We start from the raw sequence: 27,940 nt of genomic DNA, 5'->3' as shown, positions 1-27,940 counted from the left end.
CCTCTTCTATCCACTTTTATGCCCCTCAATTTTATACACCTCAATAAATGCCCAACCCTGTGCCAGCAGAAGTGAATTTCTAGCGGATGGGCACCATTGCATGTGGAAAGCTGGAACTTGTGGGGCGCTTATGACTCCATACGCACGCTGCCAGCCCTGTGAAATCCTGCAACATGTCGATGAGAAGGAGCGGGGTGGGGGGGCATGGAGGTCCAGCACTCGAGGTAATAATGCTTCGTTATTAAAGGTTAAAAGCAGGTGGCAGCAGCGGTTCAGACTGATGATTGAATATGGAACACTGACCGTGTTGGGACTGGGGACCCGAGTCCTGAGTCAGCCCATTAAACTCGGTGAATCGGCTGGGCCCCATTGCCAGCGGGGCGAGTCCGTGAACAGGAGGAGCGGCCTAATGAGGCCAGGTCCGCAGGAAAGGCGGGAGAGAGGCAGGAAAAAAAAAAGTCACATTATTCCAAAACTGGACATTCCCGAAATCTGTTAATGCACCACCGCATATTCGCAATACAACACGATCTAACCCAGAGTTTAACCAGCTCCGGCCCAGTCTCATTTGCTATTCCTGCGACAGCGAATTTCACTTCACCCGGAATAAGCTCGGCTGTTCAAGATCCAAACACCGGAGACCAGAACCTTACGTGGAAGGTCTTTATTAAGTACAGACAAGTATTAAACATTAAAACCACATCCATACATGTACCGAGTTTGACAATCCCTGGCCACTTACTGCCCGGCTCCCCTGGGACCACAGTCCCGCAGTAACGGCCATCAGCATCTTCGACACCAGATACAGGGAAAGGAGATTTGGATTGGGGAAGACTCCCCTCTGGGGGTCAGGAAGAGCAAATCTTGGAGATTAGAGACTCGTGCATCACTATTCAAACAAAGTTAAACATTTCTGATCCAATAAGGTCAGCGACTGACGAATCGGCCGGGTGAGCGCCAGCGGAGGGCGGATCGGTCTGAAGAATGAATAAAATTTCACTGACCCGCTGAGGCCCCGCGTGACCTTGGAGCAGTGAAATAAACCCCGGTCTTAAAATGTTACCTCTCGGGCGCTGGCCCGTTTTCAAAATTTCAGCTTAGAAAACAGTTCCGCTGCCTGGTTAGGTTTTGACGAGACACTAAACCGGACCGGAATCATTCACTGAGCGCATGATGAGGATTATACCGGCGGCAGTAGTAAAACTAAAACATGGAAGAGTTTTCACAAAGGAGGCCCTTGGATAAGACCGGACTGAGCAACGACAAACGGACACTGATCAGGAAATTCCGGCTCTCGACTGCTCACTGATCCCGGTTTTCACAGTCTCCCTTTAGCCTCAACCCGCCTTGTTCATCTGTAAAGTGCAGAGGGAAAGAGAAACGCGGAATTCAGTCTCAAGACTGACTTCTGACTAGCTGGACTCACCCCGGCCCCGCTCTAATAGTTTGTGTCCCGGACAGCCCGCGATAGACCGAGTCACTCAGCAGGACCCGAGATCTTCCCGTTCATGTCGCAACCCGCTGGGAGAAGGGATATAAATCCAGGGTTTGATGGTTACCCGCGCCCACCCAGTTATTTCAGTCCAGTTTAAACAAGCTTCCCTTTACCCCTCTCTTTGTACGTTAATAGCACAATTAGAGCAGATTGACAATGAGGAAGAGTGCGGGCCCGTTCATCCCCGATCTCCCTCCAATAACCCGTCAGGGAACGAAACTCCAATCCCCAGGGTCCTGTTGGGAAACAAACGGACGATTCCTGGGTCTCAATGTCCAGAGCCGGGAACCATTAGTTGGCAGAGTCTCACAGCTCAGACGCTGTCAGTTTACCTCTGGGGTCAGATTCAAATCCAGCCCGGAGTTGGCGAGGCCTCTCCCGGCTCTAAAAATACTTGGGCCTCAAGCCATTTCTCAACAGGCACAGCCCCGCCGTGGGCCCTGGTCAGAGCGGCAGATTCCGATACTAGCTCGGGCACCGCGTTGTTCGGGTCGGGCAGCAAGAGCTGGGCGTGTCCAGAGATGCTCGAACAGGACAATTTTGGGGGGCGGAAATCAACGTTTAAATCGGTTCTCATTTCAAGGTTTCTGAATTGAAGACTATGGGCAGAGAGCGCGGAGAAGGCAGGGGGGGGGGGAAAGGAGGAGGAGGAGGGGGGAGCGAAGAGAGGGCCTCCGAGAATGGTCGGGAGAAGAGCCGACTATAGTACCTGGTGTCTCCTGGCGCCTGGCCCGCTTGCCACCTCTCGCTTGTGTGCGATGTTCAAACACGTCAATGTATTCTGCCATCGAGATATACTGCCCGAGAGCCGCATCGTTGCACTCCCTTTTCCTGGGGCAAGAAAAGTTGAACGGCCTTGGCACGGTGCATCCTCTGGTTGTGTGTGTCTGGAATGACAGTAGCGTTAGTGCAGTATCTCAATCTACTCTGCCAATCCCAGGATTGATATCAATGCATACAATGTCTTGCACCTTCTCCAAGCCCAATACATCCTTCCCGAGGCGCGTTGCCCAGAACTGAACCAAGTTCTCCAGAGGTGGTCCAAACAGAGCTCTGTACAACCAAGTACTTCCACTGATGGCCTTTACTCGAGGAAGCCCAACATCCCATAGCCTTGTAACGTTATTTTGTACCTGTCCACTAGTTTAATGATCTGCTCATGTGCCTCAATCTCTACTCCTTCAGTTCCTAGCTGACCATTTATAAAAATACTCGGATCCAAGTTCCTCAGGGTCTAAAGTGGATGACCTCACTTCCCTACATTAAACTCCAGCTGGCCACAGTTTTGCTCGATCAGCGGCCTTTTGTAAATTGCTGCTCCCACCTACACTACTAACTGCACCATGAAACTTGCTCTCGTCAACAAACCTGGATATACGGATCTCTATTCCTTCATCCAACTCATTGAAAAAGCTGACGCCCCAGTACGGATTCCCTAGGGGAACCGCCAGTCACAACCTGCCAATTGGAGTACATGTCCAGTAGCCCTGTCTCCTGCCTGCTAACCAATGTCAAATGGCTGCCTCCTTTTCCATGTGCTTTCATTTATGCCAACAGTATTTCGTGAAACCGTAAACCAACGCCTTCTGAAGTCCATATAAATAACATCCGTAGAATTACATAGAATCCCCAACACAGGAACAGGCCGCTCGGTCCTACTGCTGTAAGCTCCACAAGAGCTTCCTTCCAACCCTAGTTCATCAACTCCATGGGTACAACCTTGTATTCCTTTCTCCCTCGTTAATGTAGCTGCTCCTTAAATGCATCTATACTATTTGCCTCAACTACCCTCGTGGTATCCAGTTCCACATTCTATCAAGTAGTTCTTGAAATCTTAGGGACGATCTTATGATCTAGTTTTGGGTTCTCGACAAGCAGACACATGTGTAGTTGTTTCCCCCAAAGCCCCGCATAACTGGGGACTTCCATCAGGTCACCTCAGCACCAGCCAGTTAGTCTTTCCTGATCCGTGCAATTTCTTGCACCATGAGCCTTCTCTAGTGCCTCATTTTTCAATAGAGATCAGGTGTACAGTACAGGAAGTCCTATACAAATTAACCAGAACTTCTGCTCTTCAATTCTTTGCTTCTAGTAAAACCCAGTGTTCGGTTTGTATGCGCTCTTAAATCGACCTTGCTGTTGCTACTTTTGATTTGAGAGTCTGCGAGACATTCTCCTCTACTCCATTTCAATTCTTGTTTACCAAGGATTGTGGACTCATTTCCTTACCAAGATGCACAAAACTCCTTTAAATTAATTTCCATTTAAATACATTTACAACGTGACCAAGAAAAATAGGCAAATCAGTTACCCTTTACAACGCTATGCTGGCTCCGTTGTCCAAGTGCTCAGTCAATCTACCACTAATGTCGTGGAGATTTGTCAATCTTCAGCCCCCATTACCATTTAGATTTAAAGCCAATTAATTCTACAGTTTCCTCTTATTTCGCAAGTCTGCCATTTCCTTACTCAATTACAGCATGGGCTTCATCTGCTCAGATTATGGCACCAATCAATTATTTACATTTATATTAGGAAAAAGCGGGTGGTCGTGAGTGACGTGCGCCCCCTTGAAAATCGATAAGTGAAAATACGGAAATGGTGGCCATGTTGAATAATGCCAGACATCAACGAAATGTGGACTCAATGAAAGCAAACAGTAATGGCACTAAGTGACCCAATGGCTCCCATCCCAGGGATTTAAAGGGAGCAGATAAGAACATGCCAGATGCGCCAACTATGATGTTCCAAATTGTTCTCGATTCAACAACTATTCCTTTAATGGTAAAACTGCATGATACTCGCTATTCAAGGAGTGTGAAACCAGGAATTAGAGCAGTTAGCCCAACACCTGTTGTGAAATTACTAGAATCCAAGGATGCAGAGACTAAACATTTGAAAAGTGGCAGCTGATCAGAGAGCCTACATGGATCTGTGAAAGGCAGGTCATGCCTGACGGAGGTGGAGTCGGAGGAGGGTCTATGGAATTCCAAAAGGCATTCGATAAATTCCTCAAGACTGTTAGCTAAAAGTTCAAGCTCATGGAATTGAAGGCAAATTAACCTTGTTAGGAAATTGGATGAGTGGCAGGAGACAGTAGGGATAATTGGCAGGATGTAACTAGTGGTGCCCCACAGGAATGTGTTGGGCCTCAACTATTCACTATTTATTAACTAAATGGGATAGAAAGGCGCATGGGCAAAACTGTGGCAAATGGATTTCAAAGCAAGTGAGGTCATCCACTTTTGAATGCAGGATAGATCAGAGTACTTTCCAAATGGTGAAAAGCTAGTAACAGTAGAGGCCTAAAAAAAGCCTCCCGCCATGTACATAGATCGTTAAAATTTCACAGACAGCTACCGAAAATCAAAAATAGCTAATGAATGCTGGTCTTATATTTCGAGGATTAACCAAGGGGGAAGAGGTAGAAGTTATGCTACTGTTAGACAAAGCCCTGGTTAGACTACACCTGGAGAACTGAGCACAGTTCTGGGCACCACACCTTAAGGATATCAAATCAACTTTTATTGTCATTGTTAGTGCACAAGTGCAGTACAACGAAATATAGGCTTGCGGTTCCTGAGAGTGTACATTTAGATTAAGACATTTAAACATTCAACAAACATTTGGCTTGTAATACATTAACATAAGCATAACCATAATAAAGTGCATAGGCAGATGTGCAGGCTTGAGAGTTTATTTGTGGAGTTCAGTAGGATGACAGCCCTGGGAAAGAAGCGGTTCCTAAATCTGGTACGAACGGGTACGTATATTGGCTTGACCTTGGAGGGAGTGCAGTGTAGTTTTACCAGAATACCTGACTGCCAAGGGTTAACTTACGAGGAGAAATTATACAAACAGGAGTGGTATTAGCTGGCATTTAAAGTTAAGTGGATTTGGTTGAAGTTAAAAGCAAACTGAAGGTAAAGAGAAACTATTACTCCTGGTTGGAGTCTAGGACTAGGGGACATAGCCTATTGGAACCACACCTTTCAGGGGTGAAGTTAGTAAACGCTTCGACATAAAATAGTGTTAGAAGTTTGGAACCTCTGTAAACGGCAATTAATGCTGGGATCAATTGTTAATTTTAAATCTAAGATGGATAGATCGTTAGCTAAAGGTACTAAGGGATATGGGGCAAAAGCGAATATATGCAGTTAGGTCACAGATCAGCCATGATCTCATAGCAGAACAGGTTCGAGGGGCTAAATAGCCTGCTCCTGTATGTAGGCATCAGGGCTTTTAATGAGAAACAGCTCAAGGTATCTTGGGATTCCTCTCAGCGTTAAATGGATGGTGAAATGTTACCGTGGTTCTCGGTGTACTCACCGAGGGCGGGTACTTGCGGAGATCCTTGATGAAGTGCGACAGTTTGTACTCTTGGTCTGATCCGAACTCCCGGTGACCTTCGGCTGGCCTGTTTGTGTGGAGTTGTATATTGATCGGCCTGGTGAGCGGGATGGAATTCCTCATGTTCTGACCTGAGAGGAGATCACAAGATTAAGGCGGCATCGGATAGCTCAGTCCGCTTACAGACCCAACACGCATTTGCCATTTCCACACTACCGATAATTACTTAACAGACACTGCTCCATCCAAATTCCCTCCGGTTTCCTCCCCCCCCCCCAAGCACCTTTTTACCCGATCCCAGCTTTAGCTACAAATTTGCCATTTTTACATTGAATTGATGAATCCATTGTCTTCCTGTAGATTAACTCAAGATGGGAAAGGCATCAGGCCTTCCCCAGTCTGCCCACAAGACCCGATTCTCACCTTTGACCCTCAGCCTGACTAGCAAGTGCCCACTGTATCCTTCACCCAAGCTCGCATTCTCGAGATTCTACTAAAAAACAAACTGAACACTAATGAGATATCATGGATGATTAAAGCCACAAGGGAAAAATGAGGGTAAGGAAAGAGGCATACATTACGTGGACAGCAAGGGGAGAGCATAAGGGAGAATACGACGAGATTAGGAGAGAAGTCAACAATTAGGAAGGCAAAGAGGGACTATGAAATTAAATCAAGGAACAAGTAGTAAAATATTTTAGACAAGCTAAAAAAGGGAGGTCGGAATGGGAATAGGGCCACTAAGATGGACAGGATAATACCACAGGCAGCGATAGAGAGATGGCAGAAATTACATAATTACTTGGCTTCTATATTTACCAGGGAGATAGAACAGGTGGACATGATGCTGGAAGGCAAAATTAGAAATGTGCATTGAGATATTAAATAAACTAATCATACTAAGGAAAAACCTGGTTCAGATGGGTTACATCTGCACATTTTAAAATAATCTAGGGAAGATATAGGCTCATATTACATATTTAGTAATTCGTTAAAAATGGTGGTGCCAGAGGACTGGTGGTTAGCTAATATACCTATATTTGAGGAGAGATAGAACATGTCCAGGGAACTATAGACCAGTCAGCTTAATGATGGTAGGAAATATAAATGGAAAACCTACTAAAGGAGAAAACAAAATCTAGAAACGCCAATAAAGGAATAGTCAACATTGAAATCACAAAGGGAAAGCTTGTTTGTTCAACCTCTGAATTTTTTTTTGAAGAGGCAACAGGGAGAGCAGACAAGGGTGATGCAGTAGGTGTAATTTATCTAGATTTGCAGAAGGCCTTCAAATAAGGTACTACATAAGAGACTGATGAACAAAGTCAGGGAATGCAGAACAAGGCCAGAGAATGCAGTCAGGGGACAAGTAGCAAAATGGATAACTAGCTGGCTTGAGGAAAGGATGGACAGGCTGGGTCTCCTTTCTCTTGAAAGAGACAGCTGAGTAGTGACCCAAGAGGTCTTTAAAAGTATGAAAGGTTTGCTGGTGTGAAAGAGCATAACTAACTAGAGGCCATCAATATAAGATAGCCACCAAGAAATCAAATAGGGAATTCAGGAGAAACTTCTTCACCCAGTGGTGAGAATGTGGAACTCGCTACCACAGGGAGTGGTTGAAGCAAATAGTATGGATGTACTTAAGGGAGAAGGGAATAGAGGGCTACAGATAGAGTTAGATGACGAAAGACAGGGGGGAGGCTCAAGTGGAGCATAAATGCCAGCATGGACTGGTTGGGCCGAATAGCCTGTTTGCACCACTGCCTATAATGCAATCTCTCAACCTTTTAGTCAACCTATAGTTTGTCCTGTGGAATCTTCGATGCATATTGGAAATCTGGGTGTCTCTCCTCATGGATCTCCCTGCTTCCCACTTGGGATATCACTTCTCCAGTCACCCCCAAAATTTAAAAGTTGCGGGATTATCACTTTCTGAACCCTTAACGGAAAGTCCACAGCAGGAGCTGAAGAGGTTGCTGTAGTGCAAGTGAAGGCGAACAGCAAGAAACATTCTATAAAACTGGATACATCAGCAGAGCAAGGGGGACCATTTCAGAATAAACAGGAGGGCGTTTGAAGTGACGCAGCTCAGAAGGGCACAAGGTCAATATTCAAGTTCTCCCAGAACTTGAGAAACGGGCCACCTATGTGGTGCTGATTAAGGCCCAGGACAGTCTCACGCCTTGGGGCAGAGTTGCTGGACTCTGGCAGAGCATCAACGACAGCAATTCACTGGCCATCATCCATCTCAGAAGAGGGAAACACGAGGGACACCACTTGACATGTCAGCAGCTCTACATTGGAATATGGCAATGATCAGGCTCAGTGATGTGCCCGCTCCTGCATAGAACTGCCTCACAAACATAACCACTTGGGCAAGATCCTGGAGGCCATTGATAGTGGGAGCCCCCACCCAATATTTTCTCGTGGACGATCATTTATCCTAATAGATTTACCGTGATCCGGTGGCCCAAGTGTACTGCATGCCACTAGCCAGAAGATGGACCTGGATTAATCATATTCTGCATTCCTGACAAAGATCCTAAACAAATGTGGAGCTGGACGCAACCCAACAGGGATGCAGCTGAAGTGAACTTGAAAGGATGAGCTGGAGTTAAAAGCCCAAGACAGAATGGAGCGGTGTCGTTTGGCTACTGCCTTATGTATCAGCACAGGAAGAATGATCCAGGGCCCCAGAAGGAATTGAGGCCACTCTGAAGTCACTCCGTGCCAGTGAAAGCATTCAGCACTATCAATCCCCGGGATGCTCAGTAGGGATGTGGTGCCACGCCATCCTGCTGGGAAGAAACTTCCGAGTGGAAGAGACAATACAGATACAGACGACTGGTGACTCCAAACTCAGCAGATTAAAGAAGCCGATCTTCAAACGGACCCAATTATTAGCCTCTGCCGCTGTGTTAAATACTGACCATCAGCCTCTGATCAACTAACTGATGGAATTGGCTAATGGTCCGGGATTCTTTCCCTTGTAGAACAGACTCAGATGAAACTGGTGACAGTGGCAATCATGAAAAATGAGCTTTTAGAATGGACAATGTTGGGAATAAAATTGAACTCAACTCTGTAGATGATCGTAGGTAGCTCAACTCTAGATCATCGCAGGTAGAGCTCCAGTTGTAGAAACAGAATCTGAATTACTTGGAAGGCAATACAACCTACGCACCGCATACACACCAGCCTTCTCCCCATAGTTCAGTGGGTTACAAATAGCCTGTGGGCTATCTAAAGCCAGCCTCACGAAATAGCATTAATGAACCTTGCATTTCATCTCTCCAACACTGGCTATAGACACCTCCCTACAAAAGGGACACCTGGAATCTCTTCCAAATCAGCCACGCGCAGTCAACCAGTTTACTTGTGCCAGCAATCGCGAGGTGCATCATTGCTTCGTTGAGCCGCCTGTGCTCTGCCGTCTCCCTTTGTAATCGAGCGATTGTCGACATTTCCCGCTCCTCCGAGCTCATTGGCCTCCAGTATACATGGCTCCTGGACCGCCTCGGGATAAAGGGAAGCACAGATGTGGTTAGTTCACCCAGAAAAGCGGAGTTGGCAGTTAGTTCACGCAGTCTGGCCAACACTACAAATTAGACAGTCTATTCTTCATGAACTTGATTCGCACCAACAATTCAAGCTCTCCAGAGAAAGAAAGCAAGTTTATTTTAAGACCTGTTTTATATAGCTCACGTCCCAAAATGCTTTAGAACTTGAAAGTGTAGTCACTGTCGTAATGTAGGAAACGTGCCAGCCAATCTGAACACAAACTCCCACAAATAGACGAGATAATGTTTAATCTGATACTTGTTTAACTTGTCCCATTACCACCTCCTTTTGCCTTGAATATCTGAACCTCTCCTGCCTTGTATCCCATCACAGATCTTCCCCTTTGTTCTTTCATCCCCTCCCCACTTTCCCAGCCCCTGCAGTTGCTTAAAAATCTTTTCCATTTCCTTTTTTCCAGTACTGACGGAAGGTCATCGACATGAAACATTAAATTGTTTCTCAGATGCTACCTGACCTCCAGCATGGTTTTTATTTTAGATTTCCAGCATCTGCAGTATTTTTAGATATCTGTTTCACTGACGTTGATTGATGGAATATTGGCCAGCACACCGCGGATAACTCCTGCTGTTTTAGTGCCATGGGAGATTTTACGTCCATCTGAGAACAGACAGGGCCCGGGTTTAATGTCTCATCGGAAAGGTGAGCACCAGCAACAGTGCAGCACTCCCTCAGTACTGCACTGGTGTGTCAGCCTAGATTAATGTACAGGTTTTTGCAGTGAGACTTGAAACCACAACCTTCTCACTCAGGTGAGGTTGCTCCCAACTGAGCAGCAGCTGTCTCCTCCCTGCCTCCCCCACAAAAGTGGCGAATTCCTAAGAAAATCCAGGTTCAATTTGCACCCCAACCCCAGTAATTTACAAGGTGAGCAGGAATTGGGACAGGTGCCAGGACCTGAACTATAGGGGGCTTCACTGGAGTCATGAGTCAGCTGGTGATCATCCTCTAGCCAGGTCTCGGGCGGTTTAAGTTCCGGGTTATTCGGAGGGAAAATGCCCTCCAGCATCAAGTGAAGGCTCAAACCTTCGGGGTGAGCGAGACCAGCTCGGAGTCCTGTAGACTTCCTTAGCACAAGTCACCCATTAGCGGGGCTGCGATAGCTAATCTGGCTCTGAACTTCAAAAATCACCAGGTCTGCAATGGTCACTTCTATTCCCAGTCCTACTTCCCCTCGGCCCCAGAGTCACTGGAGGGTCGCTAGTTCCTGGTTAGATAATTGAACTGCGCGGGTTTGAGCCTCACGCACGGACAGACAGGGAGCCAACGCCTCAGATTTAGATTTACAAGACCAGAGGTGACACTACACTGCAGCCATTCCCCATCCCTTATTCTAAATGGGTAGTGGGGACACCTGATGGCCCAAAAATCAGCTGAAGCGGTAGAAATCAGGTCCAGACTAAAGAATTAAGCTTCGATCGGTTTTAATTATTAAGTGGTGCGTTTAACCCAGGGAATCACTGCAAGCAGCAGCGTGAATTTGGAATTCACAGGTCTCAAAAGGCAATATCCGGACACTGACTTTTGGGCGGCATGACTTCACTTAACTAATCCTGATGAATCCGAGGCAAATCCGAAGCTCGAGGTTTGATTTGACAGGAGAGCAGTTAGCACGGGTGACAACAGCAGATAGAGGCTCAATGTGGTGAATCGGGATTGATGGAAATCACAATCGGAAGTTTACGGTACAGAAGGATGCCATTCGTCCCATCATGTAATGTCGAAATAGCCATCTAGTCTAATCCCACTTTCCATCTTTTGGTTCGTATCGTTACAGGTTACTACACTTTGTGCATATCCAAGTACTATGTAATGCGATGAGGGTCTCTGCCTCTACCACCCTCAGGTAGCGAGTGCCAGACCCCACCACCCCAGGTGAACATTTCTAAACACCTCTAAAGACGACTTTCAATCTGTTCTAGTTATTGACCTCCAACTGAAATAGGTCCGTCCTATCCACTATCTAGACCCCAGTTTATACACGTCAATGCAAACCACCCCAACCCATCCAATCATTCCTCATTGCTAAAGTTCTCCAGTCCTGTCAACATCCTGGTAAATCCCCTTGTACCTTCTCTAGTGCAATCACATTTCATTTAATGGCGACCCCAAAGCTGTATGCAGGGCTCTAGCCCAACTATTAGCAAGGGAAACAAGGCAATCTTTCCCTGGCCCCCATCAGACCCGGGACCGAGAGAAAGAACAGTTGCAAGAGCTATGCATTTATCCCACTGATTCGGATTCTCGGTTAAAATGCACCGCCCTAAAATCATTGGGGGAAGCTGGACACTGAAGTAACAAGCCCAGTTCGGACCGACGTGTTTGCAACTTACTTGAGAACTGTAGGAGTTCGAGGTAGAGTCAGCTTGGGTCTGCGGGGGATCACCACGTGACCTCGAGCACCTCCCGATTGTTGGGCTGCAGCAAGCCTGCCGGAAGAGAAGGCGATTCATTGAACATCCAATTATCTTTCAGAGGGAGACCATCTTCAGGCTGAAATAAGGAAGCGTTATATGGAACCAAGTGAAACCTGTTGGTTATTAATACCACATTCAGTTAGTCCTGACTGTGGGAGTTACTACCTGGTGAATCGGCCACTGTTCTGGAAAGGAACTCGAGCTTAAATTTACCGGACAAATTACTGGTGAAGTCTAGATATGAGCAACTGGCGGTGGGAGAAATTACGACCAAGACCAGCCAGTTCTCAAAGGAGACCAAATTGGGCAGGTGGGAGAAGCCAGCCGATTTCTGGCCACAGTTTAAAGAGGCTCAATGAACCACAGCCCTTGCTCCCGGGATGTAACCAGGCTGAATGAACAAGGCGAGTCTTCAAACAGCATTCGAGCTGACTGTTCCACTTGCAGCCAGTGAACTGTGAAGTGAGGAGCCGCCAGAGCAAGGCCGACAGTCACGATATCCAGAGAGTAGTGAGAGTCTGCGCCTGTGCCTGTTCTTTCGGCGTGCAATCCATGCACTTTTATCCCCTGCAAGCATTTATCCAGTTCCCTTAAGGCTACTGTTCAGTCGGCATCCACCATCCCAGCAGGCAGTGCATTCCAAAGACTAACCACTCGTAAAGTTTCTCATGTCGCCTTTGGTTCTTTTGCCAATCACCTTAAATCTGTGCCCTCGAGAGCTACCCTTCAGCCATTGTAAGAAGTTTTCTAAACCCTTTGATTTGAAACACAATTAAACAGCCGATTAGCCTCCTCGGCTCCAAGGAGAACCGCCCCAGCTTCGCTATCCACGTAACTGCAATTACTCATCCCTGGAACCATTCTGGTAAATCTCGTCTGTACCCGCAAAGACTTTCATATCCTTCCTAAAATGTGGTGACCAGAACGGGATGAAATACTCCCGTTGTGGCCTAACCAGCGCTTTATAAAGCTTGAGCATAACTTTACTTCTGTACTGAATACCTCTATTTATTAGGCCCAAGATCTCATATGTCCTGCCACCTTCAGGGGCCTATGCACATTAACTCCCAGGTCACCCTGTCCCTGCACTCTTGCGCCCTTAAGTGTATATTGCCGCTCCCTGTTCCTTCTCCCAAAATGCATCACTTCACTTAAATTCCATCTGCCACTTGCCTGCCTATTCTGCTAGCCTTTCTATCTTGTTGCAGTCGATTGGTTTCACCCTCATGGTTTGTCATGTCTGACATCAAGTCTTGCAACTCCAATTTACCCAGGCCAGATTCTAATCAATTCACTGAAAATAGCCCTCCATAACTAGACTAAATCTTACCATACTATGATAAATATTCGAGATGCTCTCCAAATGTTACATTCGCCAATTGATCGAGTTAGTTCCAGGACTACATCCAGCAATGCCTCCTTTCCTCTTTGGCTAATAAACCTGATAAATAAATTTCTCCTGAGCACACCTGAATTCCCTCCTTGAAAAAAATCATTGCCCCATTCCGTAGAGGGAGTTAAAGTGTCCCATTATCACTACTATCGTTCATGCATCTCTAGTTTTTGAAAAATCTGCCCATGTATCTCCTTCACTATTTAATGGGCTATAAAATACACCAAGTAGCCCAATATCTCCACACTGTTTCTCAACTACAATCAAGGATTCTGCCTTTGATCCTCAAGGACATTTAGAATAATTTCCTCAATCAAAACTGCTACCCCTCGTGCTTGGTCCCCTCCCCATCTCTCCTGAAGACTTGGGAATCACCATATGAAACATCCAATCCTCACATTTGAGCCAGTTCTCATTAGTGCCACATATTCGTGGTTTTTAGCGCCTGCAGCTCACCAACCTGTGCACACATGTACTCCAAACCTAACTTGGACTTTATTTTCTATGATCCCACCCAATTCTGTATTTCTAACTAGAACTCCGTAGTGTACGTCTTATTTCTACTTTATAAAATACTACATATTGGTGCCCAACCATATTGCCGAATTAGTTTAAACCCTCCCAACATTTACTAACTTGTCCAGAAGTATTGGTCCCAGCTTTGTTCTGGTGCAAGCCGGCCTTGAACGGGTCCCTCCCGCTACAGAACTGCTCCCAATGTGTCAGAGTTCAGAAGCCCTCCCTCCTGCACCATGTCTCTAGCCATTCATTCACCTCCCATTTCTACTCACAGGACGTGGCACTGGGAATAATCCAGAGATTGCTGCCTTGGAGGGACTGCTTTTTAAATTAATGTTATGTTACATTTCTGACAGCAACAATCCCCCCTAAAATCTATGCTAAACCAGTTCGAACCCCAACTCAACGAAACTAATCACCAATCCTTCGGTAGTCACCGGGCGGCGGAGGGGGAGCACAGACAAGCCAGATCGTATCAGGCAGGGTCTTGAGATCCTGGAAACCCGAACTCATTCCTCACTGAGCCTGGTCTCCACGGCCAACGCGGAGACTGAATGGTGACACAGCTAATCTAAAGGACTCCGCCGCTGGAGGTTGAGGGAGACTCGGCATTACTTACCCCAGAGGCTGGGCCGGACCCTCAGCAGCGGACAGTCGGCCGTCGGTGGACCGTCTCCTGGCCGCCAGCGAATTTACCGTGTTCGGGGGAATCGTGGGGATTCTGGCGCTCGACGCTCCGCACAGACAGGAGGAGAGAGGCAGGAGTTTAGGTGATGGTATATAAGTGCTCTGACTGCCCCGTGATACTGAGGCCAAGCCGGTATTCTAAGCAGTCTACAGCCATTTTCACAAACTCCAGGATCCGAGTCTGGATTGAGCCCTCGATCCCACAAAAGACACCCCCCGGAGTAGGAATTCGCAGCCTTTCCGTGTACAGAGGGTGAGCGGTTAATAAAGGAACAGGGTAAATCCTCGGCCCCCAAACCTTCAAAATCACTCGCTCGGGTTCGCTTGATTTTAGGAGCATGTATACAAGCACCAAACAGACCCATTCCTAACTCGTTATTAGGTTTAAACGGCGGGCGCTCACGGGGCATCGCAGGTTGTCGGTCACAAGAGCAGAAGTTGCGCTGTAAGAGGATTCTACGATAGACACATCTTGCATCACAAGCCTTGAAAGGGATCCCAGCCCAGCGTTAGAGACACAATAACCGAGTCAGAACAGTTCATTCTCTCCCAAGCCACTTCAGCAAAGGATGACGACAGGTCATTCTAACCCAGCCAGTTATAATCCTCCGGGAACTTCCAGCCCAGAGACTGTGCGGCAGGCAGTGGGTTAGGTCCCAGTGAGAAGTTGAACACTCTCCGGGGCTCGGTCTGTTCACGGCAGTAATTTGAACCCAGCCTGGCCTCGGGGGTTGTGAGCCTAGACTCCCGAGAGCCTGGATTGGAAAGATCACTCGAGTGGCCCACGTGAATAGCCGGGTCGGACGGGTAGGTCACCGAGACAAAGTTTGAAAAGTAAACTTCACATCGAAAGTGTCTAACCCGGCAGTACCAGGTTCGGTGCAGAAAGAAACATTATTCGGAGAGATGACAGTACACAGGGCGATAGAATTTGGGAACTCATCCGCAAACAATTGCTAGCTCAAATGTTAAATTGAACTCAGATGTGTTAATCAAAAGGTATTCGGGGAATAAGGGGCAAAGGCGGGAATGAGTTAGGTCACAGATCAGCCATGATCTCATTGAACGGCAGAATATTGCTCGAGGGGCTAAATTGCCTCCACCTCTTCCTGTTGTCCTATAGCATCGGTTCTGGTCAAAGTTCAGATTTTCTTCGGAAATAAAGACTTGCATCAGTATAGCGCCTCTTCGACCGCCAAGCGTCTCAAAGCACTTTACAGCCAAAGCAGTACTTTTGAAGTGGAGTCACTGTCGTAGTGTGGCAAACGCAGCAGCCAATTTGCACACAGCAAGCTCCCACAATGATAGTGCCCAAATAATCTGCTTTAGTGATACTGATTGAGGATAAATATTGGCCAGGACATCAGGGAGAACTCCCTGCTCTTCAACCACTGTTAGAATCTTAAATCTCCGAGAGCAGACAGGGCCTCGGTTCAACATCTCACCCTCCAGCCAATGCAGCACTCAGTCCTGCGCTGGAGTCTCAGCCTAGATTTTATTATGCTCAAGTGTCTAACGGGAATTAACCCATAACCTTCAGGTGTGGGCGGTACCAGCAGAACCACAGCTCGACACAAGTTGATCAGTAAAGCGGGCATTAAACTCCGCCCATCATGACCGAGTTGCAGATGGACCTGGTTTAATTTGTTTTCTAATTAATTGACCCAGTTTGATTACAAATTAAATGGTACAATACCTGGATATATTTCTCACAAGTTTGCAAAGTATTTTCCAAATTTACCAAACCGTTAAGGCCCAGCAAGTGAACTAGTGCCCCGTCACAGCTCTTGAGAGCAAGGGCCCCTCCAACACCCAACTGGCAAGGTAAAAATTCTACTCATCTAGTTCCTCTCCACAAACCCAGAGTAAGATTAGAGACAGTGGAAAGATGTGGGGCAAGCCATTAGATCTGGACTGAGATTAAACTCCACGCTCACATCACAACTTAAGTGACTACACTTAATGTCTTATTGGGCACAAGGTGCTTTGGGACATCGAGGTCATGAAAGACGCTACATGAATGAAAGTTTAAGATTCTTAACACCATTAGAAAAGAGATCATTCTAATAGTCAGGAGACATTAAACATCCAGGACACCGAGTGAACCTTCTCCAGACTCGGCCACTAAACCAGGGATCTCCCAAACATCTGGATTTCAGAGACCGAGTGAGTAGAAAGAAAAAGCAACTTACCGGAATCGCAGAGTTCTTCCCGTTCAATCAGAGGGCTCACCAAAGCCTTTGGAACGCCACATCTCCAAGGTATACAAGGTAAATTGATTTTGGCACCGCTCTCCATATCTGCTAGTTTTACACCGAATGACATTTAATCTGATCTGCATCAGAAGGAGACAATCAGCTCAGTTAGGAATGGCCATTAACATATCTTGAAGACACGGTAATGTGGCAGCAAATAGAGGAAAGAGTGAAGGAGGTTCAGAAATGATGGCGGAGCAGGCTCGAGGGGCCAAGTGGCCTATTTATGTTCTTCTGATTGCAGCGCTGCACTCCCGGCCGAGTAGTTTACAAAAGAGGCTTAGCCGAGACCAGGAGACCGCCCCAAGACCTGGAAAACCAAACACGCCGGTTAACCAGCGGCTTATAAATAATTAAATAAGAGATTACAGCAACTATCTCAATCATCATCAGCACAGAAACTGCTCCAACTTCAACCCGAAACTTTTGGGTCCCAACTAAACACAGAAGGAAAACAAACAGAGCAGGGAGAGAAACAATCGCCCGCTCACTAAAACTTGCTCTGCTGTAACTCCAGAAACTACTTCCAGAGAATATCAGGTCAAACCTCGCTAAGCGTCTCTCACCTCTGTGTTTACCTTTCTTCAGCCCACAGCTCTGCTTTATACGGGACTCTAACCGTGCGTTGACCAATCAAACCGCAGCGTTAATCAAATCCTTGTGACCAGTGACGTCAGCATTTTTCTCGTCCAATGGGTGTCCGTGCTGATTGAGAGACAGCATCTTGTCAGGTCGCATGGGATTGAGTGGAAAAGGCGCTGCGAATCGAAACCGATCCTCAGTCATTGGGTCTTTTTGATGGACCAATAAGGGTGAGACTGGGTTGCCCCCCCCCCCCCCCACAGTTATCAAACAACAATCATCGCAACAAGTGCCTGTTGGGAAGCTAGCCGCAGATTTAATAACTTTTCGGTCCTTCGGGACGGGAAGTATGCGGAGTGCTTCCTGCAAGAAACCCACACCGTTCCGGGAGACGAGGCCACATGGCTCCTGGAGTGGCAAGGAGGGGTCAGCATGAGTCACCTCTCCAGTGTGAGGTTGTTACTACAGCGGAGTTTGAGCTCAGTGCTTTGCAACAGGAAGAGTTAAGATGGCCTCCCAAGTGCGTCAGAACTATCACAAGGGCTGTGAGGATGCTGTCAACAAGCAGATCAACATGGAGCTCTATTCCTCCTATGTTTATCTCTCCATTGGAGCCTCTTTCAACCCAAATTATTGGTGCGTATGTGCGAGCTCAGCTGAGCTCGGCTCGGTGCTGGATGAACAGACTGCTCCACACCTCGGCTGCTCGGGGGGAACGCCAGTGCGGAAGGCGGCGGGGGGCTTAGGGTGGAGCGGCTGGCCGCCAGGAGCGGAGTCGGATGATGCTGTGGGTGAGCATGTTGTACGGTTACTAAGGTCGAAGAACGGTCTCTGGCCCGAATGAGTTCCAGCTGCCCCGCCTGTGCTCCATCTGGTGGCAACTGTGAGGCTTTGTTTCGGTGGTGGAATCGGGTTTATGCCGCCATTTTGGTGGAGGAAAGACAGACTGTTTCCATCTATAGTATCGTGTTTGAACAGTCAATGATGGGAGAAGAGAATGGATTAAAAGTGAAAAAGGAAAATAAAAGGAAGATAAAGGCAAAATAAATATTGGCAAGGGATAACGAATGTCTTGATGGTTGGGTCCTGCGAGTGATAACAGCAAGAAGAAGGAAATTTTTGTATTTGTTTTCCTCTTTTACGGGATTTGAGAAAGTGGACGGCTTCTTTTCTGTGGAAAGGTTGAAGACTGTGGATAAGGATTATGACATTGTATGGTTGGATAACATCAAGTGAAGACGAGGAGTTATTAGAGTGCCAATAGGACTGGCGTTGAACTGGTATTACTTGTTTGTTGAAGAAGTTTTCGGGTTCTGTTAATAGTAGTTTATTTGAAGTGATTTTTTTTTGTGGGACTGTATATGTTGTGGTGGTATTTAATGTTAAAACCTTCCTTAATCAAACGAACGAACGCTCTAGTGAACGCACTCATGCGGTTACAAATATATGCACGCACGCACACATACATAATGGAACTTACGTTCGACCGAATGAAGGGCCCGCTCCCCGGGATGGGGGAAACTTGGTGAGCGTGAGGCCTGCCGGATGGATGAACGAACGCACACATGCATACAGGTAGATAAATGATACGCACGTATATACATTGGAACTTACGTTCGACTGAATGAAGGACCCTCGCTCCCAAGTGTTGACTCGTTATCGACTGCCGCCTGGTGAGCGTGAAGTCTGCCGGACAGATGAATGAACGCATAGGCATGCACGCAGATAGAAACGGCATACAATGTATGCAGTCATGCACTTGGAATTTACGCTTGAGCGAACGAATGGACGAATGGAGGAATGAATGATTAAACAAATGCCAGTTGGACTGGCGTGTACGGATTCTTGGTTTATTGAATGTTTGCAGTTTGTACTGTAAATATTATTGATTTACCTGTAAAATTTATTGTTGTATTGTATTGTTGACCATAACTGGTCAATGAATGTAATGGATTTACTATGTAATTGTTGAGTTGTATAAATGTTGTTGTATTTGAATGTTAAAATTTAAAAAAAAAGGGAAAAAAAGAGGATAACAAGTTTTACCAAGTAAAAATGAGGTGTTACTAGATTGCTAGTAGGACTGATATGTATTGTTTTTTACTATGGGTACTTGTATTGTTGACATTGTATTTGTCTGGAAAAAAAATATATTATTCTATCTTGTATTGTTAATTTTAAAGCTGATTTTTGTTAAGGTTAGCTTTATTGTGGTTAATGAATGTAATGGATTTATTATGAAGTTGATGTATTGTAACAAGTATTATTAGATTTAAATAAAAGAGTTGAGTGGAAAAGGCGCTGCGAATCGAAACCGATCCTCAGTCATTGGGCCTTTTTGATGGACCAATAAGGGTGAGACTGGGTTGCCCCCACAGTTATCAAACAACAATCATCGCAACAAGTGCCTGTTGGGAAGCTAGCCGCAGATTTAATAACTTTTCGGTCCTTCGGGACGGGAAGTATGCGGTGTGCTTCCTGCAAGAAACCCACACCGTTCCGGGAGACGAGGCCACGTGGCTCCTGGAGTGGCAAGGAGGGGTCAACATGAGTCACCTCTCCAGTGTTTCCACTGGGGTGGCTATCTTGTTGGCCCCGCATTTTCAGCTGGAGATCTTGGGGGTCAAGGAGCTCGTGCCGGGCCGCTTGCTCCAGGTCACTGTTCACCTGGGGGGTGTGCCGCTCCATCTAGTGAGCGTGTACGCCCCTCAGGCCGGTGCGCAGCAAGCGCGCTTCTTTGAAGAAGTGTCCACTCTTTTGGGCTCCATCGATGCGGGCGAGTGCGTCATCCTCGGGGGGGATTTTAATTGTTCCCTCGAGGCGAGGGACCGCACGGGTACTCAGCCGAGCCCGGCGTCGGTGGGGAAGTTGAGGGACCTGGTCGGGTCCCTCGACTTGGTGGACGTCTGGCGTAATCTCCATCCCGACTCCAGCGCCTTCACTTTTGTGAGGTCTGGGGGAGGAGCGTCCAGGATCGACCGCCTCTACATTTCCCGGGCATACGTCTCCTGCGTCCCGACGGCATCCGTGCGGCCGGTGCCATGCACGGACCACCACCTGGTGTGGGCGGAGCTCGTGCCGCTGCGCGCCGGGGGGGGGTTCGCGTACTGGCACTTTAACAACCTGCTGCTGGAGGACGCGCGGTTCCGGGATTCGTTCAGTCGGTTCTGGGCCGGCTGGAGAAGGAAGCAGGGGGGCTTCCCCTCCTTGAGGCTATGGTGGGATGTGGGCAAGGCTCACATCCCTCTCTTCTGTCAGGAGTAGGCGAAGGGGTCGACCAAGAGGCGGGAGGCCCGGGTCGGGCAGTTGGAGAAGGAGGTGCTCGACCTGGAGTCCCGTCTCGGTCAAGTCGCCGAGGACCCGGCCCTGCGGCTGGTGTACGAAGAGAAGAAGGGCGCGCTGAAGGACCTGCAGCTTGTCGGGTCCCGAGGCGCGTACGTGAGGTCACGGATCCAGTTCCTGCGGGACCTGGACCGCGGCTCCCCCTTCTTCTACTCGCTGGAAAAAAGACGGGGGGTCCGTAAGCAGCTTTTGGAGCTGCTGGCTGACGACGGATCTCCGGTCTCGGATCCGGAGGGAATCCGCGTGGAGACCCGCGCCTATTACGGGGCTCTGTTCTCTCCGGATCCGTCCAGCGAGGACGCGCGCTGAGTTTTGTGGGAGGACCTGCCGAAGGTCGGCCTGGAGGGCGCCGAAAAATTGGACGCTCTTCTGAGTTTGGAGGAGCTGTCCGGCGCCCTCCGCCAGCTCTCTAGGGGGAAGTCCCCGGGGCTGGATGGGCTGACCGTGGAGTTCCACAGGGCTTTCTGGGGCGTCCTGGGGGGCGACTACGTGCGGGTCCTGGGGGAATGTTTGGCGACCGGGGAGATGCCCCTCTCGTGGCGCAGGGCGGTGATTGTCCTGCTGCCTAAGAAGGGTGATCTCCGCCTCCTTAAGAACTGGTGCCCGGTCTCCCTCCTCAGCACGGATTACAAAATCTTTGCCAGGGCCATGTCTGTTCGCCTTGGCACCGTGCTGGCCCACATGATCCATCCCGACCAGTCCTACACGGTCCCGGGCCGGACCATTCATGATAACATCCATCTGGTCCGGGACCTGGTCCACCATTCCCAGAGGGCTGGTCTGTCGGTCGCCTTCCTTTCCCTGGATCAGGAGAAGGCGTTCGACAGGGTGGATCACGAGTATCTTTTCGGGACTCTGCGCGCTTTCGGGTTCAGGACGCATTTTGTCGCCCGGATCCGACGTCTGTACGCTGCCGCGGAGTGTCTGATTAAAGTTAACGGGTCATTGGCGGCGCCCCTTCGCTTCGGGAGGGGGATGCGTCAGGGATGCCCCATGTCCGGCCAGTTATATGCCATTTGCGTGGAGCCTTTCCTGCGCCTCCTGCGGAAGAGGTTGGCGGGATTGGCTCTGCAAGGGCCGGGCGTGGAGGTGGTCCTCTCGGCTTACGCCGATGACGTGCTCCTCATGGTCACAGATCCCGTTGACTTGCGGAGGATGCGGGAATTCCAGCAGATTTACTCGGACGCATCCTCCGCCAGGATCAACTGGGGGAAATGTTCTGGACTCCTGGTGGGTCAGTGGCAGGTGGACTCTCTGCCGGAGGAGTTCAGGCCCTTCGCCTGGAGTACAACGCACCTCCTCTACTTGGGAGTCTACCTCAGCCCGGCCGAGGACGCCTGGCCGGCGAACTGGCACGAGCTGGAGGCCAAAGTCACCGCTCGCTTAGGACGCTGGACAGGATTGCTCCGAGTGTTGTCCTACAGGGGTCGGGCGATGGTCATTAACCAACTGGTGGCCGCCATGTTGTGGTACCGGTTGGTTACTCTGATCCCCCCCCTGCATTTGTCGCCAAGATACAGAAGAAGCTCATCGACTTCTTCTGGAACAACAGGATACACTGGGTCGCTGCCGCGGTTCTGAGTCTCCCGCTTAGGGAGGGCGGTCAGGCGTTGGTGTGCCTCCGCACCCAGGCTGCGACTTTCTGTCTTCAGACGCTGCAGAGATACCTGTACGTCGAGAATCCTCCAAGATGGTGTGCGCTGGCGACGTATTTTTTCCGCAAGCTGCACGGCCTCAATTACGACACGCAGCTCCTGTTTTTGGAGGTGAGCGGCAGGCGTGAGAGCCTGTGGGAGCTGCCTGTCTTTTACCAGGAACTACTATGGGTTTGGAATTACGTCGCTTCCAGGCGGAGCTCTCCCCCGTCAGGAGCGGTGGCTGTCCTCCGGGAGCCACTGTTCAGGAATCCGCACCTCCACATCCGCGAGTTCGGGTGGCTGGCGGAGCGCAGGGCTGTGCCTGGCAGGGTGACTAGAGTCGGGGACCTACTCAATGGCGGAGGAGCGGGCTGGATGGCGCCAGAGGAGCTGGTGCGACGCATGTCATGGGACAACGTCCGGCTCGCGGTCAATGCCATCGGGCCGGTGAAAGCGATGTTGCCCCCCCGGTGCCGTGAGGTGTGTCGAGGCAGCTCGGGCACGTGGGGAGATCCCGTCCGAGCTTACTCCCGTTCGGACGGAATTCCTTATCGGCGCCTTGCCCCGAAACTCCCCTCGGGGATCGGTGCCTCACAACTTGAGCCGTCTCGAGGAAATACCCTCCGTGCTTTTTCATTCTGCGCGGAAGGGTTTCCTGTACGGGCTGCTCTTGCACACCTTCCACTTTGCCATCTTCGCCTGCCGTCCGGACACGCCGTGGCGTGCCGTTTTACCTCCGGACGGAGGCGGAGGTCCCCAATGGGTGGCTCTCTATGCGGGAGTCCTCCCTTGTTCTATTGGGGACTTGTCCTGGAGGGTGTTGCACAGAGCAGTTCCATGCAATAGATTTTTAAATAGGTTTACGGACTCCCAGACCACCTGTTTGTTTTGCAGTCTGGAGGAGTCCGTATTTCACGTATATATGGGGTGTGAGAGGTTACAGCCCCTCTTCCATTTTTTGAGGGGGCTGCTCCTCAAATTTTGGTTGCACTTCAGTCCCACGCTCCTGATCTACGGTCACCCCGTGCGGAGGGGAGCGGGCAGGTTGGAGGACCTCCTCGTGGGCCTGCTCCTGGGCCTGGCCAAGAAAGCCATTAATTGGTCCAGGCAGCGGGCGGTCGAGGGGGTCGTCCGACCGGATTGCCTCCCCCTCTTCCATGGCCATGTTCGCGCCCGGGTGGCCCTGGAGATGGAGCACGCAGTGTCCGCCGGCGCGCTCGAGCTTTTTCGTGACCGGTGGGTGCCGCGGGGACTGGAGTGCATAATTAGTTTAGACAACCAAATTTTAATTTGATTGGTGAAGGGTTATTTAAAGGGTTATTGGATTTTTGTTAGTTTATTTGTTAACCTGTTTTGGTTGCAAAAAAAAAAAGAGGAGACAATCAGCTCAGTTAGGAATGGCCATTAACATATCTTGAAGACACGGTAATGTGGCAGGAAATAGAGGAAAGAGTGAAGGAGGTTCAGAAATGATGGCGGAGCAGGCTCGAGGGGCCAAGTGGCCTATTTATGTTCTTCTGATTGCAGCGCTGCACTCCCGGCCGAGTAGTTTACAAAAGAGGCTTAGCCGAGACCAGGAGACCGCCCCAAGACCTGGAAAACCAAACACGCCGGTTAACCAGTGGCTTATAAATAATTAAATAAGAGATTACAGCAACTATCTCAAACATAATCAGCACAGAAACTGCTCCAACTTCAACCCAAAACTTTTGGGTCCCAACTAAACACAGAAGGAAAACAAACAGAGCAGGGAGAGAAACAATCGCCCGCTCACTAAAACTTGCTCTGCTGTAACTCCAGAAACTACTTCCAGAGAATATCAGGTCAAACCTCGCTGAGCATCTCTCACCTCTGTGTTTACCTCTCTTCAGCCCACAGCTCTGCTTTATACGGGACTCTAACCGTGCGTTGACCAATCAAACCGCAGCGTTAATCAAATCCTTGTGACCAGTGACGTCAGCATTTTTCTCGTCCAATGGGTGTCCGTGCTGATTGAGAGACAGCATCTTGTCAGGTCGCATGGGATTGAGTGGAAAAGGCGCTGCGAATCGAAACCGATCCTCAGTCATTGGGTCTTTTTGATGGACCAATAAGGGTGAGACTGGGTTGCCCCCACAGTTATCAAACAACAATCATCGCAACAAGTGCCTGTTGGGAAGCTAGCCGCAGATTTAATAACTTTTCGGTCCTTCGGGACGGGACGTATGCGGTGTGCTTCCTGCAAGAAACCCACACCGTTCCGGGAGACGAGGCCACATGGCTCCTGGAGTGGCAAGGAGGGGTCAGCATGAGTCACCTCTCCAGTGTGAGGTTGTTACTACAGCGGAGTTTGAGCTCAGTGCTTTGCAACAGGAAGAGTTAAGATGGCCTCCCAAGTGCGTCAGAACTATCACAAGGACTGTGAGGATGCTGTCAACAAGCAGATCAACATGGAGCTCTATTCCTCCTATGTTTATCTCTCCATTGGAGCCTCTTTCAACCCAAATTATTGGTGCGTATGTGCGAGCTCAGCTCAGCTCGGCTCGGTGCTGGATGAACAGACTGCTCCACCCCTCGGCTGCTCGGGGGGAACGCCAGTGCGGAAGGCGGCGGGGGGCTTAGGGTGGAGCGGCTGGCCGCCAGGAGCGGAGTCGGATGATGCTGTGGGTGAGCATGTTGTACGGTTACTAAGGTCGAAGAACGGTCTCTGGCCCGAATGAGTTCCAGCTGCCCCGCCTGTGCTCCATCTGGTGGCAGCTGTGAGGCTTTGTTTCGGTGGTGGAATCGGGTTTGTGCCACCATTTTGTTGGAGGAAAGACAGACTGTTTCCATCTATAGTATCGTGTTTGAACAGCCAATGATGGGAAAAGAGAATGGATTAAAAGTGATAAAGGAAAATAAAAGGAAGATAAAAGGCAAAATAAGTATTGGCAAGGGATAACGAATGTCTTGATGGTTGGGTCCTGTGAGTGATAACAGCAAGAAGAAGGAAATTTTTTGTATTTGCTTTCCTCTTTTACGGGATTTGAGAAAGTGGACGGCTTCTTTTTCAGTGGAAAGGTTGAAGACTGTGGATAAGGATTATGACATTATATGGTTGGATAACATCAAGTGAAGACGAGGAGTTATAAGAGAGCCAATAGGACTGGCGTTGGACTGGTATTACTTGTTTGTTGAAGAAGTTTTTGGGGTTTTGGTTAAAAATAGTTTATTTGAAGTGATTTTTGATATGGTTGTGGGACTGTATATGTTGTGGTGGTATCTAATGTTATAACCTTCCTTAATCGAACGAACGAACGCTCTAGTGAACGCACCCATGCGGATACAAATATATGCACGCACGCACACATACATAATGGAACTTACGTTCGACCGAATGAAGGGCCCGCTCCCCGGGATGGGGGAAACTTGGTGAGCGCGAGGCCTGCTGGATGGATGAACGAACGCACACATGCATACAGGTAGACAAATGATACGCACGTATATACATTGGAACTTACGTTCGACTGAATGAAGGACCCTCGCTCCCAAGGTGAATCGAGTGCCGCCTGGTGAGCGTGAGGTCTGCCGGACAGATGAACGAACACATAGGCATGCATGCAGATAGAAACGGCACACATGCACATGGAATTTACGCTTGAGCGAACGAATGGACGAATGGAGGAATGAATGATTGAACAATGCCAGTTGGACTGGCGTGTACGGATTCTTGGTTTATTGAATAGTTGCAGTTTGTACTGTTAAATATTATTAATAAACCTGTAAAATTTATTGTTGTATTTATATTGTTGACTATAATTGGTGAATGAATGTAATGGATATATTATGTAACTGTTGAGTTGTATAAGTGCTGTTGTACTTGAATGTTAAAATTTAAAAAGACAGCAGGTTATACTAAGCAAAAATGAGGAGTTACTAGATTGTCGTAGGATTGGTATGTCTTGTTTTTTATGGGTATTTGTATTGTTGACATTGTATTTGTCTGAAAAAATGTATTATTTTATTTGTACTGTTAATCTTAAAGTTGATTTTTGTTGAAGTTAGCCTTATTGTGGTTAATGAATGTAATGGATTTATTATGAAGTTGATGTATTGTAATAAGTATTACCAGATTTAAATAAAAGATTAAGAAACCCACACCGTTCCGGGAGACGAGGCCACATGGCTCCTGGAGTGGCAAGGAGGGGTCAGCATGAGTCACCTCTCCAGTGTGAGGTTGTTAGACAGTGGAGTTTGAGCTCAGTGCTTTGCAACAGGAAGAGCTAAGATGGCCTCCCAAGTGCGTCAGAACTATCACAAGGACTGTGAGGATGCTGTCAACAAGCAGATCAACATGGAGCTCTATTCCTCCTATGTTTATCTCTCCATTGGAGTCTCTTTCAACCCAAATCATTGGTGCGTATGTGCGAGCTCAGCTCAGCTCGGCTCGGTGCTGGATGAACGGACTGCTCCACACCTCGGCTGCTCGGGGGGAACGCCAGTGCGGAAGGCGGCGGGGGGCTTAGGGTGGAGCGGCTGGCCGCCAGGAGCGGAGTCGGATGATGCTGTGGGTGAGCATGTTGTACGGTTACTAAGGTTGAAGAACGGTCTCTGGCCCGAATGAGTTCCAGCTGCCCCGCCTGTGCTCCATCTGGTGGCAGCTGTGAGGCTTTGTTTCGGTGATGGAATCGGGTTTGTGCCGCCATTTTGGTGGAGGAAAGACAGACTGTTCCCATCTACAGTATCGTGTTTGAACAGCCAATGATGGGAAAAGAGAATGGATTAAAAGTGAAAAAGGAAAATAAAAGGAAGATAAGAGGTAAAATAAATATTGGCAAGGGATAACGAATGTCTTGATTGTTGGGTCCTGTGAGTGATAACAAGCAAGAAGAAGGAAATTTTTTGTATTTGTTTTCCTCTTTTACGGGATTTGAGAAAGTGGACGGCTTCTTTTTCTGTGGAAAGGTTGAAGACTGTGGATAAGGATTATGACATTATATGGTTGGATAACATCAAGTGAAGATGAGGAGTTATAAGAGAGCCAATAGGACTGGCGTTGGACTGGTATTACTTGTTTGTTGAAGAAGTTTTTGGGGTTTTGGTTAAAAGTAGTTTATTTGAAGTGATTTTTGATATGGTTGTGGGACTGTATATGTTGTGGTGGTATTTAATGTTATAACCTTCCTTAATCGAACGAACGAACGCTCTAGTGAACGCACCCATGCGGATACAAATATATGCACGCACGCACACATACATAATGGAACTTACGTTCGACCGAATGAAGGGCCCGCTCCCCGGGATGGGGGAAACTTGGTGAGCATGAGGCCTTCCGGATGGATGAACGAATGCACACATGCATACAGGTAGACAAATGATACGCACGTATATACATTGGAACTTACGTTCGACTGAATGAAGGACCCTCACTCCCAAGGTGAGACTCGCAATGGAATGCCGCCTGGTGAGTGTGAAGTCTGCCGGACAGATGAACGAACACATAGGCATGCATGCAGATAGAAACGGCACACATGCACATGGAACTTACGCTTGAGCGAACGAATGGATGATTGAACAATGCCAGTTGGACTGGCGTGTACGGATTCTTGGTTTATTGAATAGTTGCAGTTTGTACTGTTAAATATTATTGATAAACCTGTAAAATTTATTGTTGTATTTATATTGTTGATTATAATTGGTGAATGAATGTAATGGATTTATTATGT

At 48.3% G+C, this 27,940-nt stretch overlaps 1 protein-coding gene and 1 pseudogene across 2 annotated transcripts; one reads left to right on the top strand and one right to left on the bottom strand.

Annotated features, from left to right (window-relative positions):
- LOC147119599 (uncharacterized) overlaps nt 1-27,940 on the top strand; it is a 343,308-nt pseudogene that overhangs the window by 51,167 nt on the left and 264,201 nt on the right.
- LOC147119601 (targeting protein for Xklp2-like) lies at nt 650-17,263 on the bottom strand. 2 transcript variants are annotated; one of them, XM_085985161.1, is made up of 8 exons: nt 17,243-17,263; nt 16,633-16,775; nt 14,373-14,487; nt 11,758-11,853; nt 9,222-9,361; nt 5,825-5,976; nt 2,205-2,382; nt 650-1,355 (listed from the first exon to the last, which is right to left on the bottom strand). In XM_085985161.1, the coding sequence occupies exons 2-8, from the start codon at nt 16,763-16,765 to the stop codon at nt 1,303-1,305; spliced, it is 867 nt and encodes a 288-aa protein (XP_085841287.1). In that variant the 5' UTR covers nt 16,766-16,775; nt 17,243-17,263; the 3' UTR covers nt 650-1,302. The 2 variants fall into 2 exon arrangements, with proteins under 2 accessions (XP_085841287.1, XP_085841288.1); XM_085985162.1 differs by having other exon boundaries at nt 17,187-17,257.

This window comes from Somniosus microcephalus, chromosome 4 (assembly GCF_052327205.1).
Source record: "Somniosus microcephalus isolate GS21.2 chromosome 4, FLI_Smic_1.0, whole genome shotgun sequence".
NCBI classification, from domain to species: Eukaryota; Metazoa; Chordata; class Chondrichthyes; order Squaliformes; family Somniosidae; genus Somniosus; species Somniosus microcephalus.
This window is presented reverse-complemented; position numbering and strand designations above follow the sequence as displayed.

Coding starts and splice junctions, on each gene's coding strand:
- LOC147119601 (XM_085985161.1), bottom strand. CDS start 16,765: ATGTCATTCGGTGTAAAACTAGCAGATATGGAGAGCGGTGCCAAAATC. Junction 14,488..16,632: donor GGAAGAACTCTGCGATTCCG/GTAAGTTGCTTT, acceptor GTCTGTGCGGAG/CGTCGAGCGCCAGAATCCCC. Junction 9,362..11,757: donor CGAACTCCTACAGTTCTCAA/GTAAGTTGCAAA, acceptor CTTTATCCCGAG/GCGGTCCAGGAGCCATGTAT.